Genomic DNA, 20,994 nt, shown 5'->3' on the forward strand with positions numbered 1-20,994 from the left:
GGCATCTGCCTGTGGTCAGGGTCTGACCCACAGAGAGACAGAGTTTGTCCTCGATCAGTCAACACAACTCTTGAGAATTCTGGGCAGCAAAACAAGTGCGACAAGTCTTTGCTTGTTTGTTTTTGCTTCATTTTTCTTTCCAGAGTGAAAAGACTTTCTGTCACCTTGCACTGTTTAGAGAACACAGCAAGGGGAGAGCCAGAATCCCTGCACGTGTAATAAGGAAGCACGGTCAGTTATTAATGGGAGGACTGGCTGCTTTCTTGGTGTAACAGCAGGAAAACAAGACACTCAACAGAACCACTGTTCCCAGAGGTCAAGCAGCCTTCACAGAAGCGGGGTTACATTATGTGGCTCAAAAGGCCTGATGACAGGTAGCCCCAGACCCTTGCAGGTCTCAGCCAGGCAGATCAAAGCAGGCTTGTTGGGCAAGTCCATCACACAGGAGAGTTTATGTGAGGCAGGAGGCGCGTAAAACCCCCAGGGGTCAGCATGCCCATATGATAGTTTAGCTGTAAGAACATCAATCCATCCTCAATCCATCCAATTAGAACTAAAGTATAATTACTGGGCTATTTCTGGCTATTTTATCTGCCTTCTTGAATACCATCATTAACATCAATAGAATTAACTGTGCATACCAAGAGGAGAATAAAAACCTGAAGGAGGTCAGCAGACGCTAATTCTTATGTTTATCATTTGAATCTTCATCTGCCTGTCAGTCAGCTCCCGCTGGTGAAGTTCTGTGGTGCTGGAGGGAAACACACCCGGGGAGCTGCTAAATCCCAGACTTTCTGCTCAGGGCCATGTTTTTAAACCCAACTTTGGAACCACCTTCTCCTTTCTCACAGAAAGCACATGGTCTCTGGCATGCGCTCCTGCTGTTCAGGTGAAGTACTTTCCCTGAACGTGGGATTACAATAACCATTTTCATTCAAACCCCTGGTCCCTTATGTGGCCAAGGCACCTCATCCCTTTGAGTCAGGGTTTTGTTCCATAACGTGGGCACAGTTTTAACCTCCCTGGGGAAAGAGCTGAGCTTTTGTGAGGTCATTTAAGATGAAAATAAATGAAATGATATTGAAACCTATAAAATCCCAAGATGTGCTAAGATCCTAATGGCCAATAACAACAACTTAATTGATGTACCACCCAGTAACATATTTTCAAGAGAAATTTCGTATCTTAACACAAGGAACAACTTGCTATGGGAGTTTCATGGACTTTGCGAATCCGCGGAGTCGTCCTACAAGGCATGGTGCTGTCTGGGCACGGCACCACCCACTCTGTGTCACGTATCCACTGCAGCATCAGATTTGGGGGAAAAGAATAACCTGCACACATATAAGGAGAATGTAGCACATGCCCCGGGAACAGCGTCGACCTGCCGCTTCACCCTCTTGTCGAAACTCCACACCAGAGAAGCCAGGCTCGTGGTGGAAAAAGCAGGTGCTTCTTTGCATGTGAATCCAGACTTAGCTGGAAGGACAGGAAACACACGACAGTCTGACAGCTAAGAACTGCAGTCGTGTTTTCATCGTTCAAACGAATAGCCAAGTTGCTCGTTTCCTCTGTTTATCTTTTGGGAATCAGGTGAATTTATCCGCAGTGTGTCTTAGCACGACCCCTGTGTTCACCGCAGCACTAGTCACAGTAGCCAAGACCGGGGCTCACGCTGTCTGTCCATGCAGAGATGAGTGGACAAAGACGGTGTGGAACAGATATGCAACGGGACATTTCTCAGCCATAAGCAAGAGTGGAATGATGCCATTTGAGCAACGTGGATGGATCTAGAGATTATCATACTATGTGAAGTAAGGCAGAAAGAGAAAGACAAACGCCATATGATATCACTTATATGTGGAATCTAAAGTAACCCAGATGAACTTATCTATGAAACAGAAGCAGACTTACAGACACGGAACAGACGTGTGGTTGCCAGGAGGCTGGGGGTGGGCGTGGACTGCGGGTGCAAACTGTGACAGACAGGCTGGATAAACAAGCGCACAGGCAACTGTACCCAATATCCTGGGATAAACCCAGGGAAAAGACTTTAAACAAAGAATGTGGGCATGCGTGTAACTAACTCACTTTGCTATACAGCACAGATTGGCGCAACGTTGTAAATCAACTATATTTCAATTTTAAAAACCCCACAGTGTATCTTTGGACAAATATATAAAGCATATTCTATGATATTTGTAAAATTAATCCAGTTCCTGTTCTTACCTTGCAAAAACTTTGTTGCCTACATACGCACCTGTAAAGTTACAGTAAACAGAAAACTCCCCACTGTGACTGTCTCACACACACAGGAACTCCTGATAAATAGCTGCAATGATCTGAGAAGGCATGGATGGCTATGAGCGGTGCTATGAGCGGTGCTATGACCGGCCATGACCGGTGCTCACTGGCTATGACCGGTGCTCAACTATTAATACCTGACTTAAAAATCACCCTAGTATATTTCCTTAATTACTATGCAGTAAGTGTAACCAAAGGTCTGATAGGTTTTTTAAAGAGGACTTTAAATTGATGGCCATTGAGTCCAATATTTTCAATCCTGGGCTTTTTCTGGGTTGACCGCAGGCTCGTGTGAGGAAAGCCCTGGGCTGGGGCGGGGGAGGTGCGGGGGGCTTACGTTTGGAGGTCTCCCAGCGGCCTCTGTCCGATGGATGTGAGCAGGGGCTCCGGCCGGAGGGCCAGCTTGGGGGACGTCTTGGGGCTGGAGTCCGAGTCCCCGCTGTCCTCATCGCCCATGGCTTTGATGTAGCTCCCGCTCCTCATCCTCCTGCAGGGGATCTCGTCGTCTCTGCCCCCCGTGGGGCGCCCTGCCCACTCGTCCTGGGGCACCTGGGGAGAGCACACAGGGCGTCAGGGCCCCAGCTGCCTCCTGGGGACACGGCCCCCGAAGACACGGCTCGTCACCGGCACTAAGCACTGAACGTCACATGCTTCTTCATGGTCCGTCACTCAAATCCCAAAAGGATGTTCACATATAATCATTGTTTTTCCTCCTGTTATAAAAGTGACAAACGTTATGGGAAAAGTGAGAAAATGTTAGAAAAGTAGAATGAGGAAAAAACGTAGTTTCAGCACCTGGAAAAACCACTGCTAACACTTAGATTTATTTCCTTGTGGTGAGAAAGCAGTTGAACCTTGAGAAAACTGGACAAAAGAGGTCTCCAGTGTGGAGAGGAAGAAAGGAGGACAAGAAGGAAACCAGAGGAGGAAGCCCTGAGGCCTGTGAGTGCAGACATGGGGCATGGGTCATGGCCCCCACGCCGGGGCCCTGCACGCTGGGGCCCTGCACGCCAGGACACGCCCGGACCTGAGTCCCGGCACTCAGACCGTGTGCTGTCGGAGGCGCGCGTGCAGGCTGCGCTGCAGGCAGGAAGGACCAGGCCTGCACTCGGTGCTGACCCGCCCCCCAGGAAACCCGAGGTCCTCACACAGCACACACATCACAGGGTGTCTCCGCCATGGGCGCTCAGGGCAGAGCGGTCCCTTCACGCTCCACCAGCCGTGATGCTGACAAAAACCAAAACCGCATCAGGCAGCGGCCAAGTGTAGGGGGCTGTGTGAGTCCACATGCGCCGGCACCATCGCACGGAGCTATGTAGTCCAAGGACCCAGTGCACATGCTCTTCACGCTGGAGGAGGGAATCTCCCACCATGCTCTTTGTGGAGACAGGGGACGATGCAGTTCCGTGTTGACAAAGTCTTCATAGGTGGGGCTTGTCCTATGGTTAACGTTTAGAGACTTAAGTACACTCTCGCTGCGCTGTGCGTAGTTGTTCAGTCCTGTCTGACTCCTTGCGACCTCATGGACCCCAGGGAGCCTGCCAGGATTCTCTGTCCATGGGGATTCTCCAGGCAAGAATACTGGAGTGGATTCATTGTAAAAGGAGTCTTGCCATCTTTCCACATTAAAAAAAAAAATTTTTTTTTAATTGATGTTCAATTTATTTACAACCTTGTGTTAATTTCTGCTGTATAACAAAGTGATTCAGTTATACATATATACACTGTTTTTCATATTCTTTTCCACTGTGGTTATCACAGGATATTGAATCCAGTTCCCCGTGCTATCCAGTAGGACTTGCTGTTTACCCACCTGTAAACTTTAGTTTACATCTGCTAACCCCAAACCCCTAGTCCTCCCCACCCCTCCTGCCCGCCTCGGCAGCTGCACGTCTTTTCTCTGTGTCTATGAGCTTGTCTGTAGATGCGTTCATCTGTCATCTCTCCAGTTTTGATGGGGCCACTGGGCTGTTCGTTACCGTCCCAGCCAGGGACACGCAGGGCTGGCCGCCAGGGCAGAGTTATCAGCTGAAAGCACTTTTTCTTCATCTTTCATCTTGCACACTGTAGCCCAGGGCAGGACGGATGCCCCTTCTGGGGCCCCCACCAACACGCAGAGAGCGGGCGGCCCTCAGTGAGGGTGAGCGCATGGGTACCGAGCCCCCCAGGCCCCATGGTGACGCTCCGCGGATCCTCCCTGCAGCCTGGGTGCGGAACCAGCCCCGACCCCGGGCCAGGCTGGGTCCATGAAAGACACGGAGACACACCAGCCTCACGTGGAAGAGGAGGGGGCTTCACAGGACGGAGACTCTGGGTCCTCACAGGCCTGACCCTCAGGGCGGCGTGGCCCAGGGACTCCCAGCTGCAGAGCAGGGCTTGGGGGCAGCATGTCCAAGCTCCCTACAGCCAGGTGCTGAGCGCCCATCTCCCAGCGGCTTTCAAGGGGATGGTGACCCTGGGGAGCCGTCCAGACCTGGGCAGGTGGGTGGGCACGAGACCACAGAGGGCAGTGCAGAGCTCCCAGAGACACTGCGGGAAGAAGAAGAAATGCCGGCAACATAGCCACTGGGGAAACAGACACAGGTTTACAGGAGTGGGGACTCTCGGGAGAAGAGATCAGGAGGAGAGAAGTCTGGGCTTCTCCAGGCTTCTCTCGCCTCTCTCCTCACGGGGGTCAGTTTCAGCAATCCCGACACACTGGAGGATGGACAAGGCTGTGGGACAGAGGCTGCCCCCTGCCTCATGCCCAGCAGTAACATGGGCCCACGCTTTATGCCACTAGTCGGAAGACTCGATCTGTGGGTGCCTCTGACCCAGCAATGTCCCCAGACAACAGGATTCGTGCCGGGGACTGTGAACTGATCATTAGGGTCAAAGGAGGAAACTGATAATATCTCATGGGGTGGTTGAAAATATCTACTAAACCATGCCATGGATAATATGCACAAGAACGAGTATTTAGCCAAGGAGAGATGTCCATGAGGGAGAGCACTTTTTAAACTTTGGACACCATGTTTCTACACTGTAAAGGCAGATGTGTGTGCGTGTGCATGCGTGTTCAGTTGTGTCCGATGTTTTGAGACCACATGGACTGTACCCACCAGGCTCCTCTGTCCATGGGATTTCCAAGGCAAGAATACTGGAGTGGGTTGCCATGTCCTCCTCCAGGGATCTTCCAGACCCAGGAATTGAACCGTGTCTCCTTTGTCTCCTGCATTGGCAGGGGGGTTCTTTATCTCTGAGCCACCAGGGAAGCCCTGAAAGACAGAGATGCTGTATTATGCATAGAAACACAGCCGGGAGGATGTGCAGTGATCACTGGGAGACAGTAACGGTGGGCTTTTCAATGATTTTTCTTTATATTTATATTTTCTAAATTTTCTACATGGACCATATATATTAATAACTATTGTAATAAAAAGTGAACTTATTTTTTTAATTTAAGAAAATTTAGTCCCAAATAAGAATACATTTCAGTAGAGCAGACAGGCATAAAATAAAGTGAATTATGGTTGAATTAGGGCAAAGAAGGAGGTGCAGAGGGCAAATAGGGAAGGAGCCAGAGGAAGTTGTTGACAGAGAGGAGGTGATCGGGGAAGGCTTCCTGGAGGTGAGGCTGGGGACTCTAAGTCACTGGGACTCGAGCAGCAGGCAGAAGAATCTCACAGAGGCTCCAGCTCCCCCACCAGCGCGCCGGAGAGGGGCTCGGCTGTGGGGGGGGCGCTCCAAGGAGGCTGGCGGGAGGTGGATGGGGAGGAGCCACGTGCCAGGGAAGACATGTTCCCACTGGCAGCTTATGGAATTTTTGTGAATCAAAAACATGTTTCTGTTAAAAAAAAACAAAGTAGAGATTTTTTTTCCCAGCAGCTTGTGAATTAACTAACAAATGAGATCAGCTTGTATATTTTTGTTCCTGATTGAAGCTGCCAATTTCTCAGTCTTTGACAGAAGAGATTTCAATATAGAAGGAGAGTAAACCAGAGTCAAGGGCAGTTGCAATGCTGATTCCAAAGCGTATATCTGCAGACTGTAAAAAGAACGGGGGAGTGGCACCGAAACGCCACCGGGCCTCAGTGAAGAACGCTTTCTTCAGCACATTACAGGGTCACAGACCTGCAGTGGCCGGCGTGAGGGTGGCCAGGGTGGACCCCAAAACATCAAGTCCTTTCATGGACGAATAAACTTCTTTTCACAGTATCCACAGCTTCCGCGAATCCATGTGTAATCTTTGCTGCATTTAGAGATAATTATTACTCTAATTTCCTACTTGCTTAGAGCACTGAGTGACATTTACAATTTCTGAATAGGCATCTTCTAAAGTCGAGGTGAGTGTAGATTTCAGTATCTCCTGCTTATTGCTTGAAGAAGACTTCAGGCTGCAGATTAAAATGTCCTTTCTTCCTTTTAAGCAGCATGGCAAAAGTACAAGGGCTGGGGTTTTGTAATAATATTCTCTTTCGGGTGCTGAAACCAAGGAAGAAAATGCTATTAAACACTAGGTGTCCATGTGGGGACATGTCTTCTCCATTCAGTCCACAATTTTCTTGTTTTGTTTTAAACGCACGCCAGGCACATTTGCCCTGGGAATATAACAGAGCAAGACAGCTGGGCTTCCCAGTTCCAGGCTGTCACAGTGCAAGACCATGGGTCCAAGTGGGGTGCCCTCGAGAGCAGCCTGGACATCTGTCTGGGGCAGCTGTGATGCCACACACTGGGGGGACGTGGCCGGCACCCCGGGGGCCAAGAAGCAGGACGCAACCCCACCCCGTGGAGGATCAGCTGCCGTCCTGTGTGATCCCACCCTTTGGAGGGCAGGCTCCAGTCCTGTGTGATCCCAGTGTTTGCCTTCCCATCTATGATGACCCAAGCTTGACTACAGCTCTTTTCTGTATGTAAACCACAGTGCTCTTGGTTTCCTTTGCGCGGTGTCACTGATGGAGGGAACTGTGATGCGCTGCTCCACCTGGAGGGTCAGAGCAGCCTGCGGGTGGGCCTCTGAGACTCCTTCCTCGGGTCCAGATTAGCGGCAAGTCTTCACCCAGAAACGAGCTCCCAAATTCTCCCCTTCCCTCTGGACATGTCTGTCAGGGACCAGACGATTTTATATTAAGATTCATGTACTTATTTTACAAGTGACCTTCCTTTTATTTCTCTGTTTTATTAGTGTGTGGAAGCTTTTTACATGGACATGAGCCTGTGCACTTGAGCCTTGAACGACGCGGGAGTTGGGGTGCCACCCGTTCACGCAGCGAAAAGTCGAGCATAACGTGCAGTCAGCCTTCCATGTGCGGTTTAGAAAAACCATCCATCTTTACCAAATGGGCCTTTTCCGGTTTCTGCCTCAAGCACTTCAAAGGCCTCAGGCCTTGGGTGCTTCCACATGGCCTGAAGTAAACGCTGACTTCTGACCAAGAGCTGAGGGTGTGGGTCAGCTCTGAGACCGACTTCTCCACACCCCGTCTGAAGTGACCCCACCTCTGTCCGGACGCTGTCCCCCTATCCCAGCACACGGGGGCAGGGCCGATGGGAGTGACGAGTGTCCAGCACGTGGACTGACCCAGGAGGCTGCGACCGTTCACTGCATCACCGCCAGGTGCTGGTTTGGTCTCGGGCCTGTGACAGGCAGGCGTTTGAGAAATGTTGCTGAAGTAAATTCTTCATTGACGAATGTTGGGGTTTGAGCATTTACCGTGAGCCTGGTAAATCTCTCTGCCTCATTGACTGCATACACATCAGACGCTGTGGTTAGATTCGAGAGAGTGTAAGAAAGGCCCTTGGGAAACCGTCAGTCACTACAGAAACGTGTAATATTGTGTGGGTGAGCATTCTACTTCATTCCGTTTCACCAGTTAAGAATGACAGGGCCTCCGTGTGACTGAATGTTCGCAGTGGGAAGTCGGAGAGGAGCTGACTCGTGGGCTGGTGCACCCGCCGCCCTCAGCACAGAACCCACTGTGTGAGCAACACTGGGAAAGGCAGTGTCATAGGCTGTATTTCTGTGTGCACTCGAGCTGGGGCCAGGGGACCTCATCAGCTTCATGAGTGACCTGGGGGCAGGCTGCTCACGACCCACAGCATTTGGAGCCCTTTCCCGTGAAGGACGGTGGGGCAGGCTGGGTGCCCGGGGCTGGGACGCTCAGACCTTGGCAGGGCTGGGTATTGGGGGCAAGGCTGAAATGCCCTTCCAGCCTGGGGAAGCCTCCATGCTCACAGTGACCCTCAGCTCCATGTCCTTCTGCTCATCTCCTCCGACAGCTCCCAGAATGTCGGGCCGGGAGCTCTTCCCCCAGCAGACCCCAGACAAGACACTGCAGCATGGTCAACACACATGTGGAGGGAGACCCTGGTCACCGGAGGGACCCCGTGGGTCTGGACCACCAGTTGGGCAGAAACAACAGAGACAGGAAGGAGGGACAGAAAGTGAAGGAGGCAGGGGGAGATGCCAGGGCCCAGGATGGGAGAAGGGGACCAGAGCTGGTGCTGGTCCTGGGCTGCGTGACGCTGGAGGGGGGCTGCACTGGAGGGGTCAAGGCCCACGTTCCCAGTGTGCTCCTGGTGTGCTCCCAGTGTGCTCCCGGTGTGCTCCCAGTGTGCTCCCGGTGTGCTCCCAGTGTGTTCCAGGTGTGTTCCTAGTGTGTTCCAGGTATGTTCCCAGTGTGCTCCAGGTGTGACAGAGGCAGCTGCCCCCATCTGTCCTCCCACCAGGGTCGGGCAGCCATCGTCCACCTTGTGTCCCTGGAACTCAGGGCAGGGCGTGACAGGGGGCATCCGCTCCTGAGCTGACCAGCTGCACGTCACCCACCTGGTCAGTGTGACATTCATTAAAACTCTGACTTTAGATGCTGTGTCTGCTGATGGAGGAAACAACCAAAACAAGCTCTTTCAAAGAATAAAACATCAGAATTTTCTTTCAATTCTGTTGTCTGCTTTGACCTACTTAAAAACATAAAACAGACTTCCTCTAATGTTAACTACGTATTCTGTACAAACCAAAGGTGAAAACAAAATACAACACTTTTGCTCACCTCCAGATTTCTCTAGCTTCTGGTGGAGAAAACAAAAAGAGCCTATGAGCAATTATTTCTCCCCTCTGTTCTTTTAAATCTTACTCCTACAGCAGCAGCTACAGACAGACTCTTCCACTCCCCTGCCTCTGATCTGGCTGGGAGGATTCCCAGGAAGTGCAGTGCAGTCAGCAGGGAGCCTGGGAGGGCTGGGGCTCCAGCCCCCCGGGACACCAGCAGCCTGGGGAGGGGTGGGGCCTGGGGCACTCCAGGTCTCACATCTCCCATATTTATCACAGACCTTTACAGATGTTCAGGCAAAAACTTCCTATTTATGCATTAGCAAGGACTTCCTGGTGGCTCAGTGGTAAAGAACCTGCATGCAATGCAGGAGACCTGCGTTCAATCCCTGGGTTGAGAAGATCCCCTAGAGGAGGGAATGGCAACCCATTCCAGTATCCTTGCCTGGAGATTCCAAGGAGAGAGGAACCTGGTAGGACATGGGGTCACAGAGAGTTGGACACAACTGAAGGGCATTTAGCAAGTAACTACAAGTAAAATTTAAGTCTCTTAAATATTAATATTTTAATTAATATTAATCAAATATTACTATTTTAAAATAAAATGAGCAATATTATTTAAATATTGCTATTTAAATCTATCTGTCTCTTTGAATAAATCTGCCTATTAAAGCAATCTGATGAGCACATTTTCCTTTTAAACCAGATCCACTGGGTCATGGAGCGTGCTCCAGGTGGCGGTTGGAATGGCTAACGCAATTCCAATTCACAGCCACCTGATGCCTGAGAAGAATCACAGTTGCTTATCTGCTTGGTTAACTGACATTCTGACAGCTCAGCCAGCAATCAGACGCTGGCGATCAGATGGTTACTCAGGATTCCAAGAGAACCTTTCCAATCCCCTGCACAGCCTGCATGACCCATCGAAGGGCGGACTGGAATGCAAATTACATGTGCCCTGAAGGAAACTTCAGGTTTCAGAGCTTTGCTAACAGCGCTGTTAGCTGAGAGAAGTAACTGCAGAGGCCTCTGGAAAAAAGAGGGGGCCTCTTGGTGCTGGGCTCCCCTCTCATTTGGGCACGTGTGGTTAGGAGCCAAGAGGACAGGAAGGGCCCCAAACAGAGAATTCCGAGGTCACTATGTCCGCACCTGCCCGTGCCTGTTGTTGCCTGTGGTGTGTTTCACCCACACCCCAGAGAACAGATTCGGTTCCTACAACCAGGCTCCCTGACATATCCAAGGTTTAAAGCTGCTGGCATGGGGAAAGCTGGTGAGCTCATGCAAACTCATTCCTGGGCCCCACTGGCCGCTTTCAGATGGGGAAACGTTGCTGTGGGTGCACACGTTGTGGCTGTCACTGGATCCTGCAGCCTCAGAGGCCCCCGGGACTGGCCTGCTACACTCCAGGTCCTCCCAGGATGCTCCCACCATCAGCCTGCAGAGTTGGGATGACCCCCTCGCCTGCAGAGCAGGGACACCCCCCCTGACCTGCAGAGCCCGGACGCCCCCCTGACCTGTAGAGCCTGGATGCACCCCTCACCTGCAGAGCCCGGACACCCCCCCTCACCTGCAGAGCCAGGATCCCCCCACTCACCCGCAGAGCCAGGACGCCCCCCTGACCTGCAGAGCCCGGACGCCCCTTTCTCCTGCAGAGCCTGGACGCCCCCCTGACCTGCAGAGCCCGGACGCCCCCTTGTCCTGTAGCACCGGGACCCAGCCCTCACCTGCAGGTAGTGGCAGGGCCGCAGCGGTGGCTTCAACTCTGGGGGCCCGGGCGGCTTGTCCAGGTGCAGGGAGCTCTTGCGGTAGGCCTCCTTGGCCTGGCTCACGGTGAGCGTGGACCAGGAGCTGCGCTTCATGTACTTGGTGTCGGGCGTCAGGGCCAGGCCCTCGCAGGCCGAGCACTTGACGTCATTGTTGCTCTTGGAGGTTCTCAGCGAGAGGTCCCCGAAGGGGCCGGGCAGCGCGTCGGGGTAGCAGCGGGCCAAAGGCTCTGCGTGGGGCCGGCCGAGCGCGCTGGAGGCGCGGCAGGTGCTGTCACTGTCCAGGTTGTCGTCTGAGCCCCACCAGCTGCCTGGGCCCCCACGCGGCCGGCCCTCCACTTTGCGCTCGCGGCTCTTGCTCCGCCGGCCGTGCTTGGCGTGGTGGCCGTGCGCGTGCTCGTCCGCCCTGCCGTCGGCCCTGGTGCCGTTGACGTGGCCTTTGGACGAGCCCTCCAGGGAGTGGGACTTGGTGAAGAGCTTCTGCACCGAGTGCACCAGGTGCCGGATGCGGCCGGGGCTCTCGCTGCGTTGCTCGGCTGCCGCGGAGGCGCGCTGGTACTGCAGCGTGTGGAAGCCGTCCCGGTGCAGCGGCAGCTGCTTCTCGAACTGGTCCAGCAGGTTGGCCGGGATGCGGTTGATTTTGGCGCCTGCGTGGGCCACGGCGCAGTCGTCCCTGCTGTCATAGTGGGAGCTATAGTGCATGCGGGGGAAGGTGCTGCTGGACACGTGGTCGCCCAGCACCACAGGCAGCATCACGCAGTCGGAGTGGATGGAGGTCCGCGGGGAGCAGCGGTGGTGCTCCAGCGGGCAGCTGTCGGCAGGGCTGAGCAGGTAGGGCGGCCGTGCCTCGGGGCCGTGGTGCAGGTGGCCTAGCTCGCAGTCCTCGGGCGGCGTCAGGCCACATGTGTGGCCAGAGCACAGCGGCGGGTTCCGACTCCCAGATAAGCCCTTCATAGTCCTCGGTGCGGGGGAGTACCTCTCTTCATTGAAGTGCGGAGTCGGGGACCATGAATACTGCTGGTCTGTCGAGAGAACACAGAAGCTGGGTCAGATGTGGAGCAACCCGGAGGGAAAGCCTGTGTGGACACCCCTGTCCACACGGGGACTGTTTTTATCCCGGGACCACTCCTGATATGGACACTCAACTTAATGGTCATTTTTTCACACCACATGGACAGCTCCAAAGTCCAGGAGTATGAAGGAGAGTAACCACTATTTCCCAGGGTGGTTCTGCAACTACAAATACTGAATGTCTAAAATGGTCATCAGGTCTTGACAGTAAGATTTGGTGGTGTTAAGCAAACAGTTTGGGGGAAAAAGAGTTACACTGACTAGATTTGAGTGCTGTAGTTCAGTTTAAGAAGTTTGAGGAATAGCACCAGCTACTTAAGCAGTGAGATAGCTGGTGGGCTGATGCACCACACGGAGGGTTGGCTGTGAGCTGCGTAAAGCCACACACTGGTCATGCAGGCAAGAAGCAGAGGTGACTTTCTCAAGGCCACCATCCAAGTCAATATGAGGATGAAGCCATGATGCCCTGATTTCCTGTTTCACACTGTTGATTTTGAGCTCTACAATTCTACTCAGAAGAAAGGTTTCATTTTGTGAGTGGTGCTACTGTACGGAGACCCTCGAACCACCAGAGCTGACCTCTGCAGGATGCTGGGTTTGCCAGGGGGAAGGCTGCTCAGCCCAGTGGTTGGATCGGGGCCTCGGACATGACTAGTTAGGTTCTGCCCCCACTGGTGCAGGACTCTAGGTGGGCTTCCATGTCCTCAACAGTGGAGGTCCAGGAGGAGGGCATGCAATGGTTACTCTAGCTATGTTACCATGATTGTGGTTACCATTTTCAACTCTCTTGGGTCAGAATTCATGAAGTTCAGGGTTTACTGGGCTCCAGGCTTTGCCCCTCGCTCTACCTCTACTTCCTGCTGTCCTAGGATTTCTGCTTCTGTTGCTTCCAGCTGGCCATCAAAGAGGTGCAGGAGATACAGACTCCAACACAGCACACTATATGCATACGTAATGTGTATACATAATGCATATATCCACACATAATATGTATACATTGTACACGGTATGCATATAATATATATATAGTAAATACAGACTTTATAGTATATGTGTGCTGTGCTGTGCTTAGTCGCTCAGTCATGTCCAACTCCTTGCAACCCCACTGACTGTAACCTGCCAGGCTCCTCTGTCCATGGGGATTCTCCAGGCAAGAATACTAGAGTGGGTTGCCATGCCTTCCTCCAGGGGACCTTCCTGAGCCAGGGATCAAACCAAGGTCTCCCACATTGTAAATGGATTCTTTACCATCTGAGCTACCAGGGAAGCCCATTATAGTATATACTATATATATATATATATAGCTTCCTCAGTGGCTCAGCAGGTAAAGAAATCTGCCTGCAATGCAGGAGACACAGGTGACGCGGGTCTGATCCCTGGGTTGGGAAGATCCCCTGGAGGGCATGGCAACCCACTCCAGTATTCTTGCCTGAAAAATCCAATGGACAGAGGAGCCTGGAGAGCTATAGTCCAATGGGTCACAATAGTACATAGTAAGAATATATGATATATAATGTAATACATACAGAAAATACAGACCCTAATATGTACAGGCATGCTGCAGTCCATAGCATCACAGAGAGCTGGACACAACTAACTGAACAACAACAAATGTGTAAGGAAGCCGATTCTATTACAGTATGTAATATACACAAGTGGTGTAGTTCAGTTTAGTCGCTCAGTCGTGTCCGATTCTTTGTGACCCCATGAACCACAGCATGCCAGGCCTCCCTGTCCATCACCAACTCCCAGAGTCCACCCAAACCCATGTCCATTGAGTTGGTGATGCCATCCAACCACCTCATTCTCTGTCATCCCCTTCTCCTCCTGCCCTCAATCTTTCCCAGCATCAGGATCTTTTCAAATGAGTCAGGTCTTCGCATCAGGTGGCCAAAGTATTGGAGTTTCAGCTTCAACATCAGTCCTTCCAATGAACAGCCAGGACTGATCTTTAGGATGGACTGGCTGGATCTCCTTGCAGTCCAAGGGACTCTCAAGAGTCTTCTCCAATACCACAGTTCAAAAGCATCAATTCTTTGGCACTCAGCTTTCTTTATAGTCCAACTCTCACATCCATACATGATCACTGGAAAAACCATAGCCTTGACTAGATGGACCTTTGTTGACAAAGTAAGATCTCTGCTTTTTAATATGCTGTCTAGGTTGGTCATAACTTTTCTTCCAAGGAGTAAGTGTCTTTTAATTTCATGGCTGCAATCACCATCTGCAGTGATTTTGGAGCCCAGAAAAATAAAGTCAGCCACTGTTTCCATTGTTTCCCCATCTATTTGCCATGAAGTGATGGGACCAGATGCCATGATCTTAGTTTTCTGAATGTTGAGCTTTAAGCCAACTTTTTCACTCTCCTCTTTCACTTTCATCAACAGGCTCTTTACACAAGTGTATAGGTAATATACATATTCATTTATAATATGCAGAAAAAAAGGCTCTATTACAGTATACAATATGTATATATAATATAAATATGCATACACAGGAAATAGATTCTATGATCATGTATAATATGTACACATAACATGTGTATGTAATACATATATATAATATGCACATATAGTATATAGTATGCATATATATGGGGCTTCCCTAGTGGCTCAGTGGTAAAGAATTTGCCTGCACTGCAGGAGACATGGGTTTGACTCTGGGTTGGGAAGATCCCCTGGAGCAGGGTATGCAACCCACTCCAGTATTCTTGCCTGGAGAATTCCATGGACAGAGGAACTTGGCTGGCTACAGACCATGGGGTTGCAAAGAGTCAGACATGACTGAGCAACTAACATGCATATAATACACCTAGGGAATAGGTTCTATTACCATGTATAATGGACACATAACATGTATATATAAGGCATATATTCATACATAGTACACACGTATAGTGTCTAGTAAGGATCCAGTACACACAGGGAATAGATCCTGTTAGAGTGTATAATGTGCACACGTGACAAGCATCTGTGATGCATACACCCCTACACAATATGTACATGCAGGGAACACAGATGGGGTGGCGGGCCCCCTGAGGCCACTGGCCGGCCCCAGCCCACGCCAGGCCCAGCAGAGGCTCCAAGCCCTTAGGAGACCAGGGGAGCCTGGCGCCCCGCGCTGCTGGCTCGTCTCTCAGCCTCAGGGAGCATCCTGCACTGGGTCACACCGGCGGCTGCTCTTGCGGGTCCTCTCCATGCCCCGCCCCCCAGGCTGCACGCTTCCTCCAGGACTTCTTCTCTGAGACCTGGCGTCAACACCACCCGCCTCGGCTCAGACAAGCCTGGGACCCCCGTGCGCTTGTCCAGACGGGGACAAGAAGGGCACCCTGTCAGCGCCAAGGGCCTCACGCTCTCAGGAAGGAAGCTGACTGAGCCTGACCCTGCCATGGGGTCCAGCAACCCCCCAGGGCCGGGGGCCCTATCCCCCTCCACCAAGAGCATCCCGCTTTCTTCACTCACAGACCTGCCCTGGCACCACCTCACGAGGTGAGGACCCATGCTCACAGAGCCACCCACCCTGGCCCCAAAGGTGCCCCCCCGGCCACCAAGGCAAACGGGGAAGAAAGCAGACAGACACGAGGTGTCTCCCCGATGGCCACTGACCCAGTTCTCTCGATGACCCTGCAGGAGAGGCATCTCCAGCTGCCAGGCACCGGACCAACGATGCCTGTGGAAATGGGGCGGGACCCTGCAGGCCCAGCACACAGGCCCCTCCACGTCCCCCGTTCTCAGCTTGGAGAAAAGGTTTTAGGCTCCCAGGCTTCCCCGAAGCTCAAAGAGCAGAGTCAGCAGTTACTAGCTGGGGAAGTGAGGGAATTGCAGAAAAAGGAAAACGTCCTGAAGAAATGAGACGAAAGATTCAATATCAGCGCAGTGATAACACAGGGTCCTGGTTGCTCCTCAGGGATGGATGTGCCATCTGACACATATCTTGGGGCCATTCTGCAGAAAACAAGACCCCTGCCTGGGTGGAGGGTGGTGACTACAAGCTCACACCCCAGACCAGCCGGAGGTTGAGGTTTGAGGCTCCTGGAGTGTCACCCCTCATGTCCAGGCCGTGGTCTGAGTGTGCCCTCATGCCCAGGCCAGCCAGGAACAGGGATCTGAGACACCATGGTCTCGGCTGGGGTGTCCCCATCAGTAACCTGTCTGCTCCTGAGTCCAGGAACAGGGATCTGAGATGCCGTGGTCTCGGCTGGGGCCTCCCCGTGAGTACCTGTCTGCTCCTGAGTCCAGGAACAGGGATCTGAGATGCCGTGGTCTCGGCTGGGGCCTCCCCGTGAGTACCTGTCTGCTCCTGAGTCCAGGAACAGGGATCTGAGATGCCGTGGTCTCGGCTGGGGCCTCCCCGTCAGTAACCTGTCTGCTCCTGAGTCCAGGAACAGGGATCTGAGACTCCGTGGTCTCGGCTGGGGCCTCCCCGTCAGTAACCTGTCTGCTCCTGACTCCAGGAACAGGGATCTGAGGCGCTGTGGTCTGGGCTGGAGCCTCCCGTCAGTAACCTGTCTGCTCCTGAGTCCAGGAACAGGGATCTGAGACTCCGTGGTCTGGGCTGGAGCCTCCAGTCAGTAACCTGTCTACTCCTGACTCCAGGAACAGGGATCTGAGACTCCATGATCTTGGCTGGGGCCTCCTCATCAGTAACATGTCTACTCCTGAGTCCAGGAACAGGGATCTGAGACACTGTTGTCTCGGCTGGGGCCTCCCCGTCAGTAACCTGTCTGCTCCTGAGTCCAGGAACAGGGATCTGAGATGCCGTGGTCTCGGCTGGAGCCTCCTGTCAGTAACCTGTCTACTCCTGACTCCAGGAACAGGGATTTGAGACTCCATGGTCTCGGCTGGAGCCTCCTGTCAGTAACCTGTCTCTGCTGACTCAGGCCTCTCCACGCGCTCGGCCTCACTGAGCATCTGGCACCACCACGCTGGCCAACACCAGTGTGGGCTCCAAGGCCCTGTCCCAGGCTCCACAGCTGCCACCTGTCAGGCTGGTCCAGACTAGGGGACGAGTGATAAAAGGGGACTCAGCTTCCCTGATCCCAGGAACTTGGGGGCGAGACGTCTACCAGGGAGTGCCTGCTGGCAGGAGAGAAAGCAGAAGTTTCCCAGGGATGCCGGGGTCGGGGCGAGGCTGGGCATGGTCTCCTGGGGGCAGCATGGGGTATCCCCTGTGCGTTCACAGCACAGGGTCTGCGATTCCGGGCCTGGGGGCCCTTCACCCCCTGGCACAGCCTCGCTCCATCCAGCATGAGCCGCACCGTGGCCTCGAAGGAGTGGCCATCCCCTAAGAGCTACACAGCGCCTGCCCGTCTCAACGGCCAAACTGTAACCGGAAAACTTGAAATATTAGGAAGGGATATTTCAGGTTCCATTACATTTTAACACAGTTAAAAGCAAGTTTTCAAAGGAAATTCAGGGTTCAGCTAGTAAACAGCATGACCGTGTTCTGTAACCTAGACTGTACAGCAGCCTAAGTTGTCCTATTATCGCCTGCTTTATTTTTCCATTAACGTGTAATTTAATACAGTTCTAAAGTTGCTCCATGCTAAAGAGCCAACCCATTATTGCTCCACACACACATCACATTTCTGCTTAATGTTCAGCCTGCAAGCGACGCTATGGCTGTGGCTCCATAAATGAACAGCATCAAAGAGAAAAGTTTAACTGAAATGAATTAAATTTGATTTTGCCACATGTTGATAACACTGTCATTTCCCCTGAGTTCAGGGACTGAATTTCCTGGTGTACGCGTGGAAACTTACACCTTACCTCTCAAAAATGAAGCAATAGCAACACACTGTAATAATGTCCGAATGGAATAATAACCCACCGTAAATCACGTCCGAATGGAAAGGTGATGAGGACTTAGAGTGCAGGTTTTTTTTTTTTTTAAGTAAGTCTGCATAACATATAATAAATACTGAGGGGCTGGTAATTTCTCTTTGTGAAAGTAAGGTAACAAAACGTGGAAGCATCTTGGTTTCCTCATCTCCAGCTATTCACTGAACACTTTTTTGTTATTAAGCAAAAGAAAATAGCAATTATCATCATTATGCATTAACTATCTCCCCAAATTCACATGAGGATCTAAATGCACATTTTATGGCTGGATTTCACAAGACAGTTGGCATGCCTGGTGAAAAACACATTCTGAGTCGTGGAATTAACCTTTTAAAATATGGCTAATGTGATGGAGTGCTCACCATGCTGGGTCGAGTCACAGACTTTACCCTCCTGGAAGCTGTCCCCAACCCGGGAGCTGTGTCCACCACAGGCAGAGACCAAGGCTCACAGGGCAGGTGGGCAGGGCCCCAAGGGGGCTCCACACACGCAGACACACACGTACACGCTCACATCAGAGCTGCGTTGGACAGAACCCTGCATCCGGCTCTGGGCAGCTGATGACAGGGAGGGTAGAGCGGGGTCCTCTGTGCCCTTTCTAGTTAAACCAGGCTTGCAGGTTCAACATCTAGCACAGCCTGAGCCACCCAGGCTGGACATGCACTGCGGCGATGGGCCCAGGTGCTTTGGGGAAGTCTGGAGCCTTGCGCCTGCCCCACCCCTGGGTGCAGAGACCTGAGCCCGGAGGTCCTTCCCCGAGGACCCTCTGCTGGGAGCTCGCTCACACCCGAGCTGCCTGCACTGCCCTCTGATTTCGCCCCCCTCAGGGGAAAGACAGACTGTCTGCTGTGTCATCGCTGCTCCCTCACTGAGAAGGAGAACCCTGTTGGAGGAGAAATCTCGCTGAACCAAAGGGAAAGAACAATCCAAGCAAGACAAAATGGAAGTGCAAAAACTTCCTCCAGTGAACCGTGGTGGTGCTTGCTAAATAAAGAAGGACATCTTTTCCCAGATGAGTGAAACTTGCCAACACTCCCTCAGAAATCTCAGTCGGATCTGGGGCGAAGCAGTGCGCCTCTGGTTGGTCCTGGAATTGCCCGGCTCCCTGTGCTTCCTGGCCCTCCCTGACTCCCTCCTTCCCATGGCCCCCCAGACAGCACCAGCTCAGCCTGCCTACCCACGGGGCTCCTTGGGAGCTTCACTCGCCAGGACCTTGCAGCAAAGAGCTGGGCAGGGGGGACAGTGAGAGAGCCGGTGGGCCTGTCCTGAATTTGCTGTGTGAGGTGTGAAAGATGGGGCCATTGTGTCAAAAACGAGCCAGTTTGAAACCCCTTTAAAAATGTTTCCTCAAAAATTAAACCGGGAAGTTCCAGATTTTTATGCTGACAACTACAAAACATTGTTGAAAGACATTAGCGATGCTCTAAATAAATGGGAGGCTGCTCTGAGCCCTCAGAAGAGAACGTACAGCGGAATCTCTTGGCTATACAGCAGAAATTAATGCATTGTAAGTCAACTGTACTTCAATAAAAAATAAAGATATCTCATATTCATAAATTGGAAGAACTAACACAGTTAACATGGGGATATTCCCCCAATTGATGTACAAATCCAACTCAATCACCACCCAAACCCCAACTGGATTCTTTGTGAAAATTCAAAATCTGATCTTCAAATTCATATGGATAGAAAAATAAAACTAAATCTAAAGCTAGCAGGAGGAGAGACAGAATGAAGCTCAGAGCTGGGATAAATGAAATAAGAAAGGATACAGAGATATATGGCAGAAAGAAACACAATATTGTAAAGTAATTATCCTCCAAATAAAAATAAATAAATTAAAAAGAAACAATACGGAGAACCAATGATACTGAAGTTGGATCTCCAAAAAAAAAAAAAAAAATCAGTAAAATTGACAACCCTTTAGCTAGACGGAAAAGAAGAGAAGCACTCAAAATCAGAAACAAAAGTGGTGGATGACCTAACCTTATATAAATAAAAAGGATTGAAAGTAAAAGTCGTGTCCGGCTTTTTGCAACCCCATAGATTGTAGTCCGCCAGGCTCTGCTGTCCATGAACTTCCCCAGGACAGAATACTGGAGTGGGTAGCTTTCCCTTCTCCAGGGCATCATCCCAACCCAGGGATCAAACCCGGGTCTCCTGCATTGTAGGCGGGTTCTTTACCAGCTGAACTACCAGGGAAGCCCATAAGTGTACTATGAACAACTGAATGCCAACAAATGAGATAACCCAGATGAAATGGGCAAACTCAGAAACACATCAATCACTTTGAGAAGAAACAGAAAGTCATGCCAGAACTACAAGGCAGAATTATGCAGCAGGGCTTGCCACAGTGAATTCTCAGCAGAATTTACTACAAGCAGGGAGATGGAATCAGGAACCAGAAATCACCCAACAATGAGAAGTTCAGCACCAGATGGCTTCAGGGGTGAATTCTACTTAACATTCAGACAAGAATTAGCACCAATCCTTCTCAAACTCTAACAAAAAATTAGTAGAGGGAGGAAGACCTCTTAACTCACAAGTCCAGCATTACCTTGATATGGCAGCCACATAAAGACATCAGAAGAAAAGAGTTATAGACCAATATCTGTTAAAGACTATAGAAGCAAAACCCCTCAACAACATACCTAGCAAACCTAATCCAGAAGCACAGAGAAAGGATTACACACCACGGCCAAGTGGGATTCATCCTGGGCACGTGAGGATGGTTCAGCTGAACAAAAACTAACCACCACGTGACAACACGTTAGTACTGTAATACAGGTGTTGCCGAACTGGCACTTGCCAAAATCCAACACCACTGCATGATAAAAACACTCGGAAAGCTGGGAATGAAGGCGACTTCCTCAACATGATCAAGGCAATTATGAACAACCCACATTCTCACTGGTGGAAGACTGAAAGCTATATCCCTAAGATCTGGAACAAGACAAAGCCGCCCACTTTTGCTGCTGGAAGTTCTAGCCAG

General features: G+C 51.4%; 1 protein-coding gene across 1 annotated transcript in view; it reads right to left on the reverse strand.

Annotated features, from left to right (window-relative positions):
• DLGAP2 (DLG associated protein 2) overlaps positions 1-20,994 on the reverse strand; it is a 634,262-nt gene that overhangs the window by 75,278 nt on the left and 537,990 nt on the right. The window contains exons 8-9 of the mRNA XM_055567595.1: positions 11,053-12,113; positions 2,642-2,853 (exon numbers count right to left, since the gene is read on the reverse strand). Of these exons, the coding sequence (XP_055423570.1) occupies positions 2,642-2,853; positions 11,053-12,113 (1,273 nt within the window). The remainder of the gene's footprint in view (positions 1-2,641; positions 2,854-11,052; positions 12,114-20,994) is intronic.

The sequence above is a fragment of the Bubalus kerabau genome, chromosome 2 (genome assembly GCF_029407905.1).
Source record: "Bubalus kerabau isolate K-KA32 ecotype Philippines breed swamp buffalo chromosome 2, PCC_UOA_SB_1v2, whole genome shotgun sequence".
NCBI classification, from domain to species: domain Eukaryota; kingdom Metazoa; phylum Chordata; class Mammalia; order Artiodactyla; family Bovidae; genus Bubalus; species Bubalus kerabau.